Genomic DNA, 10,291 nt, shown 5'->3' with positions numbered 1-10,291 from the left:
TTCAATCTTATATGGCCTTACTACTAACATCAGATTCAGCATATCAGAGAACGTTACTGTAGAAGTTTCGAGCTCCTATCTATAAAATGTGGTATTTTGTATTTTTTGCCAGAAGGAAGATAACGGATGTGTGTTTTTTTGTTGTTGTTTTTTTTTTCAGGGGCGATCCTATCAACCCAGTGGTCCAAAAATATAGCGACAGGGCTCATTCGAACGGAAATTAAAAGTTCTAGCACCCTTTTTAAGTGACCAAAACTAGTGGAGGGCAACTAGGTCCTCTCCCACGCTCATTTTTTCCCATTCACCTGATCAAAATTTTGAGATAGCCATTTTGCTCAGCATAGTCGAAAAATATAGTAACTATGTCTTTGAGGATGACTTAATCCCCCATAGTTCCCGGGGGGAAGGGCTGCAAGTCGTAAACCCTGTCCACTGTTTATATATAGTATAGGTTAATGCGAATTATACAGACGTTTTCAGGGAGGATTTTGTCGGTGGGGAGGGAGCTGGTTACGTGGGAGGATCTTTCCATGGAGGAAGCTCCATGGGGGAAGGGAATTTTCGATGATTCGGGTGCCTGATTTCCTAGCATTATTTAAAAAATGATCAGAAATTAAATAAAAAACAAGTTTTTTCAACTGAAAGTAAGGAGCAACATTAAAACTTAAAACGAAAGGAAATTATTACATATATTAGGGTGTTCTCCCTCTCGTCAATACCTCGCTCTTTATGCTGAAGTTTTTTTTTATTACTGTCAAAATAGCTATTTATTCTAATTAAACGGCCGTTGTCATTCAGGGGTCATTCTTAAAGAATTAGAAAAAAAAAATCAAGCTTTAGCGTAAAGAGCGAGGTATTAACGAGGGGCGAACACCCTCATATAAGTAATAATTTCTGTTTCTTTTAAGTATTAATATTGCTCCTTACTTTCAGTTGAAAAAAAACTTGTTTTTTTATTTAATCTTACCTGATAAATCAATCCAATATTTCTGTATGCTGCTCAATGACTTTGCGGTTATTAAAATAAAATTATTAATTTTTATGCTTATGTTGATAATGAAATTTTAATTGTAGCCTATACTGCAAGTTACTGATATCACAGCTAGTGAAAGACTACGAAAAGCTTTATAGATTAGTTTGTTACAGGCAGGCTACGTACTCACGTTTGACTTTTAAATCAATATTCTTGTGTTTTTGTGTTTATAATAAAGCACTAGTTTTCTATAATCCAAGAAACATTGGGAAACATGATTAGTTAGTTTATTTGTACTAGTTCTATTGATAAATGTTAGATAACTGTGAAGCAATCATTTTTGTTGGTTTAAAGTTTCATCTTCGCTCTTTACTTCCCTCGGAAAAACTTTGTTTTTTCTAAATTAATTGTCTTAGAATCAAAGTCTAAACTCAAAATATCTGTGAAATTACACTGAGAAACTTGAAATGGTCCAGAGCCATGGGTCAAATTGAACAGATTTCTCAGAATGTTCTTTGGTAGAAACATTGAGCGTCAGTCACTAGGAAGCCACGGTGCACCACTAGTGGCGCACCAACAGAATAGTGTAACTGCTCTCCTGAAAATTTTACATTTCAAATTTTCAACGAAAAATAAAAGGACTGCATGAAATTAGAATAATTCATCTAGACAGTGGTATGAATTGTCTAGAATTAAAAATTTTAAGAGCCTGTTCGTTTTTAGGAAAACAATTGAGATTTTAGAAATCATATCTCCAGAAACTTGTTTTGAGTTTTGGTAAGGTTATATATTAGAATGCTTACCGAGCCGACAAAAATTAAATGTAGTTAATGTAAGACTTAAGTTGTTTTATACTTAAAAGTTGCATTAACTGGATAGTTTTCTAAAAACCAATACATGAGTGTTAAAGGAGAAAAGGTTTTTATTATTTAGAAAAACACAAAATCTAACATAGAGAAATACATGTATTAGTGAAATTTTGAGACTTATCTTATACAGTCACACCCGCCTCTAAACCTCGAACGTTCAAATGTGTGATCGCTCAGGGGCAACTCAGGTATTGTAATTGGAGGATTCAAACAAGAGATTCGGGCTAACGACGACCCTGAAATATGTAAACTTTGGGCAATATAGGGACAAATGAGGCTACCCTGGTATGGCAAATTTGCAATACTATGCTACAATACAGTCTGTTGTTGACAAGCGGTCATTAATAACAGTTATGAAAAAGATTTTTGTTGGTATCCAAAGTCTGGTGAAGCCGAAATATTGATTTCCGACTGTCTTTAAAATTTAGAAATGGCGATATATAGCGCAAATTGGAAAAAAAGCCCAAAACACAAAATGGGAATCCTAGTTTAACGAACCGATATACAGAGCTGAGCTTAAAATAATCTGTTCGACAAACAATAAATTACAAAACTTCTTTTGAATTATCGTAATCGATCAAAATGCTTTGATTTGAAAACCCTAATCATTGTAGAATGGGGAAGTTTTGAAGAAGATAAACTATTTCCTATTGCTTAAATTGTTTTTGTCCTGCAAGGTCTTTCGAAACAGGAACTTCTACTAACAAGTCATAAAAAGGTATTTTCCTTTGTGCTTGGTTTTGTGGGTGGTTATTTAACTTGCACCTTTCAAGTAGGCTTACCAAAAGTGTTTTCGATTATGCGGGGAAGTTGGAATAGGGAACAGTTTTCTTTTGTTTTTCGTCATTCAACCCCCTAACTTTCTTAGCTGAAATATTACTCAACGATTTACTATTTAACTATTATGTTATAAACCTTTTTTGTTTTGGACATATCCTTTGAATAGAAATTGGGGGAGATTTGTGGCTTTATCGATTAATTCACTATAAACGTACAACATTCACCTGATGAACGAAGATATACATAGAACTCGATCAAACTTTTGACATTCATTCTAAATACACTTAATTCTACCCTTACAAATATGTCACGGCCCCTCCCCCCCCTAATGGGACCAGATATAGCCCTAGGCTATATATAAAACTTCGCTGATTTTTGTGTTTTCTATCTAATTGTCTTTATTTGACATTATCAAACAGCTGTTGATGAGAAAATAAGTACACAAAATAATGCAACCAACAAAATCAGCACGGTGTTGAGTGTAGACCAGGACTAAATCTGGCCCCATTACAAAGCGAGGGGGCTTGGGCTGATTTGTGAGTTTTGCCATTAGTATATTTTAATGAACGTTAGAAGGCACATCAAATAGTACATTGATCTTTTAGCTAGCGAATAACAAAAAAAGCAAATTTAGCATAAGGGACCATAATCTGGGCCCTTGGGTCTATTTCTCTTCACCCCACCCCCCCAACTTTGCGCATATAAACATAATGCGCCATTTTTGACTTGTAATCAATCAAGGATTATTTAAGGAATATTCCTAATAATTGTTTGTGCTATTTCTTATTCAATATATATTACGCTTTCATCAATAATTTCTTCTATTAATATCCATTCCTGCACAATATATAGAAAATCAATAGGCTTAAACGCTTACTTTTGTTTATACAAATACACTTATTCGTGTTTCCAAAAGACATTATTTTCCTCATTGTTTTCGTCTGTTAAATCCGTTTCCTTTCTATTTATAGATAAGGAGACACCTAAACACAGAGGCGGAAAAGGGGTTTCAGCACTCGAGGACAATGTTAGTCCCCTCCCTCTCCATCACTACCGCAATATAAGTAAACAAAAACCTCAGTTTGGCGGCACTTCTGAGACTGTGCCTGCGGACAGCCGTCCCCTCTTGCAATCCCCCCTAGCCACTGCCTTGGTAATACTTTTAATTATGCAACCTACTGTAGTAAAGAGCCAATAACACTCTTGCCTTTCAGAGGATTTGTGGGGCGTTAGGGAAATTCTGACGAGCTACTTCTTGGCATTCTCACATCAACTAAGAAAAAGGCAAAGGATGCGGCACTGCGGCACTCTTATAGTTCATTTACATATTGCGGAAATCCGTCCGGATTTAGTAATGCGTGCGGAGATTCCGTCCGTTTTCGTGGCTGAAAACACTCTAGCTTTCTGCAACTATTTGCTCAAATCAGGACGGATTCTTGGCAAGGTTTTTAAATGAATAAAATCCATGACTGTGGATTGTCAAAAGTTTGATCATCTTAAACATTGGTTCAAAGCTACCCCAGCTTCGATGATATTGCTCACCCAGGCTATAAGAAAATAAAGAAAAATGGTGTCATTTCGCTCTCTATTGCTCAACAGCTTTCAGAGAAGGGTCACGCTGATGCATTTATTTGAAAACTTTGCCTTTAAACGTAGCGTTTTCAGGGCCATTGTTCGAAAAGATTCGGATGGATTTCCGCAATGTGTAAATGAACCATTAGAGTTTAAACCAGCGGTGCTAATCTCCGTTCCAAGGCCCTTCAGTCAGAAAGTTCAATGAGAGGGGGGGTACATCAAATACTCCACAAACGATTGTTGGGGTGAGAGATTTTGGGCTGAAGGCAATGGAAGTGAGGCGCAAATGTCGCAAATAGAAGTACTTTGTGACTTTGTGCTTGGTTTTGATTATGTTTGGTTTTAAGTCAAGGCCCTTCAGCCAGGAAGTTTAATGGGTCCACAAACGTCAAATACTCCACACACGATTGGTGGGGGGGGAGATTTTATGCTGAAGGTGATGGAAGTGAGGCGTAAATGTCGCAAATAGAAGTACTTTGTGCTTGGTTTTGATTGTGTTTGATTTTAATTCCAGGCCCATCAGCCAGGAAGTTCAATGGGGGGAGGGGGGCCGTACGTCAAATACTCTGCAAATGATTGTTGGGGTGGGAGATTTTATGCTGAATGCGATGGAAGTGAGGCGCAAATGTCGCAAATAGAAGTACTTTGTGACTTTGTGCTTGGTCTTGATTGTGTTTGGTCTTAATTCAATGCCCTTCAGCCAGGAAGTTCAATGAGGGGAGGGTACATGGACTACTCCACAAACGATTGTTGGGGTGGGAGATTTTGTGCTGAAGGCAATGGAAGTGAGGCGCAAATGTCACAAATAGAACTACTTTGTGACTTTGTCTTTGGTTTTGACTTCAATATGTTTGTACTTAGATATACAAAACTATGTTTATATATTTTTTTTATATAAACATATATGTTTATGTATGTTTTATGCATTTCATGTTTTGTTGTGAAATGGTAACCGGAATGCACTGATGTAAATTAATGCCTTTTTTTGTTTTTTTGTGAATAAATTATGGCTCCATTGAAAAAAATAGATGTATTTAATCACGACTTTTGTATATGACCCTCGGATGCAAATTACAATGTTACAGCTGACAGGTTAAACCACAGTTGTTCTGCTGTTATAATCACAGTGTTTCAATCACAGTTTCACAGTACTACACAAATATCAGGAAATGTTCAGTTGCTCTGTTCAAGCTGCACTAGCTGCACAAGTTGTTGTATATTAGCTGTACAATAAATGTTTCAGTCAGTATTTTTTTGTGTAAATGTATTATTAATGAAGTGCGAAATTGCGCGTTAAATGATTTTTGAAAATGTTACATAAAATTGGGCTTGGAGTTGTAGCTGGAATTGAGTTCTGAATAGGCATTTATAGTCAGAATGTTGTATCAGTGTCATGTTTTTTGTTGTTGTCGTTGAAAATACAACTTGTATTTAATTTTTTTCACAATCGCAAAATAAAACCCTTAGTATCCGTTGCGTTTTTTATCACTCTTAGGCAGAAGTATTCAGGGAGAATTGAGCTAAATAAAAGAAGGAAAATAGGTGAATTTCACAAAAATTTGGGTGAAATCTTAGATTTTTGATCAAAGGGGGAGCACAAAGCCTCCCCTTGTATGATCCCTTGACTTTATCATCTGCTTAAGTAAAGCTGTGATAGACAATATGGTACTTACCTGTCATAGCGATCATACTCTGATCCTGATCTGTAATGAAACTGGTTTTCTGTATCAACTCGGAGATAATCAGCTTAGCCTGAGCGAGATAAACCGATGCAGGTATATTTTAATCAAATATTTCATATATAGAGGCGGTCAGTTTAGGTATTTAATATAATGCGTTCTGCGCGGCCTGCGTTCCATAATTCTCTGTTGTTGTCTCCATAGTTTTGTTTCTATAATATTATATCTCCATCACATTTTGGTATATTTCATTAGGATTAACCTAAAATCACTTCTTCGGTGTGGTCGCTATAACACGTAAGTACCGACAATATACATGTTTATTGTAGTTCCTCTGAAACAGCTGATGCCTGTGCTTATAGAGCCCTTGCGTCTTATTTTCTCTGGGATTTGGGAGGGGGTAACAAAATAATATATAAATGCCAAGACTTGTCCTGGATGCTATATATACGAGGCGTGTTTTTTAATCAAGGTCCGTTTGATCATAAGTACGCAACGAATGATTATTTTAAAAAAAGTAAATTTATTTTCAAAAAGTACATATTTTGCTCTATTTAACAAAGTAGTTGCCAAGTTTGTCGTAATACTGATCTTACCTCTCAACTAATTTTAAAGTAACCTCTGTATAAAAACTTGCCGCCTGATCCGCTAATCAGGAATTCACTTCAGTTTTTACGTCGTCATCATCATTGTAACGTTTGCCACTGAGGTGTTACTTGAGGTGGAGAAACGGATGGTAATCACTTGGTGCAAGATCAGGACTGTATTTTGGGTGATCTAAAACTTCTTAGCCAAAGCAGTCCAACAAATTACGGGTCTGACCAGCAGTATGAGGTCATTGGCATTGTCATGTTTTTTTCTTTTTTTTCGCTCTGCAGAGTTTTCTTAGGGTTAGGAAATATGCTTCTGCATTGATAGTGGCTCCTCCGTTGCAAGAAGTCGACCAAAAAAACAGCATTCCTATTCCCGAAGACCGACGCAATGATTTTGCGCTGTGAGAGATGTTTTCGGCCTTCAAATTTTCAGGGGTGGGTGTGTGTTTCCATTCCATGTTCTGTTGCATCAATTTGGGCATGATATAGGAAACCCATGTTTCATCTCCAGTTCAACCGGTTGCCACCTCAGTGGCGACCATTAAAAAGATGACGACGTAAAAATAGCAGTGAGCAGTGTGAGCTCTTGGTTATTGGAGCCGGCGGCAAGTTCTTATAAAGACTTTAATTTAAAATTATTTGAGAGGTATGATAAGTGTTTCATAAAACTTGGTAACTATGTCGAAAAATAGAGTAAAGTATGCACTTTCTGAAAATAAATATACTTTTCTGAAATAATCTTTCGTTGTGTACTTATGTTCAAACGGACCTTAATTAAAAAACACGCCTCGTAGATTAATGGTCACATTACACATGATACATTTAGCAAGACATTTTATTTTAAGGCGTTTTTGTTATTGTTTGAAAGGGTTGGGAAGTGCTTATGGTTTTTTTTTTTATCTTCATCTCGTATCTTATCTAGGTAAGAAATTTTTGTTATCATTATGTTTACTTCAACCCTTGTGCATACACGTTTCTTTTGCCAGTTTTGCAACAGAGGTTGAGAACGGTGCTTCGAAGGCCACAGTCTATACGAAATTTAGTCAACCGTGTGCTATGCTATTGTGATAAGTAGTTTAGAAAAAAAAAATAGTAACTATGGATTCTAAATTATTTCAGGAAAGGCCGTACAGATGTGATATCTGTGGTAGAGCCTTCGAACATTCAGGAAAACTCCATAGACACAGAAGAATTCACACAGGCGAGAGACCACACCATTGTAAAATTTGTGGAAAAGATTTCATACAAAGTGGCCAACTTGTGATACATCAGCGTTCACATACTGGTAAGAAATTTTCCTTAGTTTAGGATTTCTTTCTTTTTTCTTGACCACATTGCTACCCGGTTATCGTGGCCATCCGAGTCCGGCAAAGCTGTGGAAAGTTCTCCACTCCACCCTGTGCAATGCTTCATTCTTTAGGCCCTACTGTAAAGTTCTAATTTCTTTCAAACCTGTTCTGTGACCTTTTCGTTTCCCAATCGAAGACGTTCAATTTTCCACTTGGACCAACTGGATTTTCAAAAGAACAATTTTTCAAAAGCACAAAAAAAGCTCAACCTTTCATCCATATAACGTAAGCAAGCTATTTTAATGTTTTTTTTTAATTATCAAAGTAAGATCGCACCACATTTTCCATATAGCGTTTTGTTTGATATATCTTTGCTCAAACGCACATCCAAAACTATCCTTAAACAACATCTCTTTACATCTCCCCCGACTTTTCGAAGCACCCACTTTGTAGGACCATAGTTGACAACTATCATTGCAGTGGCTTCATGCACCTCCGTTTCTTAATAATCTTAGTTTTAGGGGTAAAATCCTAGTTTAGTTACTTCTTACTATCTTGGAAAGGGGTTCGGTTAGGAAAATGGAACTTTCGGGGATGGATTTATTGACTGTAGTATGTCTTGGGAAAGTTATTTTGACAAACTAAAAAAATAACAATATTCAAGGTATTTTGAAGTACCTACCTCCACTCCTCCCTCTAGAGGGCACTGACCTTTAAAAATCTATGCGTTACAGAGGTGAAAACTTGCTAAATAGATCTTCTGCTTAAACGAAGTACAAGGCAAGTATTTTCAGACTTACAATTTTGCTGAATCCCAATTTATGAGGTTTCAAAGATCTGCAAATATATTTCCTAAAGTTTAAAAAACGCATTGATATGGCTTAAAACTGTTCTCAAATAACAGGAATCGAATTTTCAAAAATAAAACCCAGAGAAAAAGAAACTGAGATCTGAAAATTAAGGCCTAATGATGTTTTGTCGAAATTCCAATAGGTGTCAAGTAGGCAAATTTCTAAGACTTAGAAATCAGAAGAAGGTTAACACAGTAGCTTGGCAATACCTGCCTAGTGTATGTTTTTGGCCCTGGATTCATCACTGAAAGTTTCATTTTTCCCAAGCTAACCCGTATCCAAGAAAGCAAAAGGTAGCTAAACTAGAATTTTCACCGTTTTAGGACTGACTTTCCTATTTTCCAACATTTTTTTCTGCTGAAAACAAAAAAAAACATCCTGTACCTTGGCTATTTTAGTTTGACATCTTCACTGCATCAGCCTTTGTTAACAATACAGCTGTACTCTGCCGAAACCTAGCATCTACACAAGAATTTAATGTTGGGTTTAAAGATGGAACTTCCCTAATCTTGAAGCAGTAAGTCCAATGGCGAGGCCAGAATTTGTCTGTCTTTTAAACTTTTAGATAAAGACCTTGTATCTACAGGAGTAAAAACACATTTTACTAATTTTCCACAGTCAACCCCTAACACTACGTCCTATAGAAAACCGAGTTGCAGAAGGGGGAAAAACGACATCCGGAGACCTTATTGACGAAATTCTTTATCTTCTTCTATTTCCCCTGTTCCTTCTTCAGTCAGTGACGGTTCTGGCCTCTCTTACATCCGGGACAAAATCTTGATTAGCACCCCCCCCCCTGTCTCCCACAAAACGTTTAGGCCGAATTTTAGAAAATTTTCATTTATTAACAAAATTATTTTGAATTTATTAATTAATCAATAATTTATTCTGTTATGCGTTTTAATTTATTTTTTAAATTATTTAATTATTATTAATTATTTTAATTTAATTAGTTTTACTATTTTCTTTAATTAATTTTATTTTGTTTTATTAATCTATTAAAGATTTTAATCTAAACTACGTCCTCTACTTTATTTTTCCAAAAATTACAAAATGATTATAATCGTTAGATTATTTGTTTGAAATTTTACGCCCCTAAAATTTCTGCTTCCGGGGCAAGTTATATACCAGTCCCTTCCCTAAAAACCGCCCTTGCCGTTGGTGCATTATCAACTGCTCATTCTGCTTTTGTGCATTCTCAGTTTTCTAATATTCCCCTTCACATTGCAGTTGTATATAGTCTTGGATTTCTATATTTAACTATTTTACAATTGTTCTACTACCTGGTATATTTGTTTTACTTGTTTGAAACACAATTTTCCCAGTTTCTTTTTTTTCTTTTTTCGGCAATGTGATTTTCGATGCTATTGAATGTGAACCTTCGCCTTTTTTGCTTTATCTTTATTATTTAATGTTTAGTAACTGTCTATTATATTATTCTTCAATATTATTTATTTTAAGACTGATTTGTAATAGGTGCATGGTCTCAAATTAATTCGTCCTGTGCCATATTGTTATTGTTATATTGTTATTAGCATACGAAATAGATGTATATACGAAATTAGCATAATCTGTTTTTAGTATATTCTTAATGCTCCAAAGATTTGTTTGTTATTTTTTGTACCCATGGCCCTTGTGGCTTTAGAGAATTAAATATCTATCTATCTATAGCGATAGTATGA

At 35.7% G+C, this 10,291-nt stretch overlaps 1 protein-coding gene across 1 annotated transcript in view; it reads left to right on the top strand.

The window, feature by feature from the left end:
• Positions 1-10,291, top strand: part of LOC148947161 (uncharacterized) — a 171,475-nt gene that overhangs the window by 133,325 nt on the left and 27,859 nt on the right. The window contains exon 5 of the mRNA XM_089096907.1: positions 7,589-7,754. Coding sequence (XP_088953033.1) covers positions 7,589-7,754 — 166 coding nt within the window. The remainder of the gene's footprint in view (positions 1-7,588; positions 7,755-10,291) is intronic.

Source organism: Artemia sp. Qi Xiang Cuo, chromosome 11 (assembly GCF_049724085.1).
Source record: "Artemia sp. Qi Xiang Cuo chromosome 11, ASM4972408v1, whole genome shotgun sequence".
Classification (NCBI taxonomy): domain Eukaryota; kingdom Metazoa; phylum Arthropoda; class Branchiopoda; order Anostraca; family Artemiidae; genus Artemia; species Artemia sp. Qi Xiang Cuo.
This window is presented reverse-complemented; position numbering and strand designations above follow the sequence as displayed.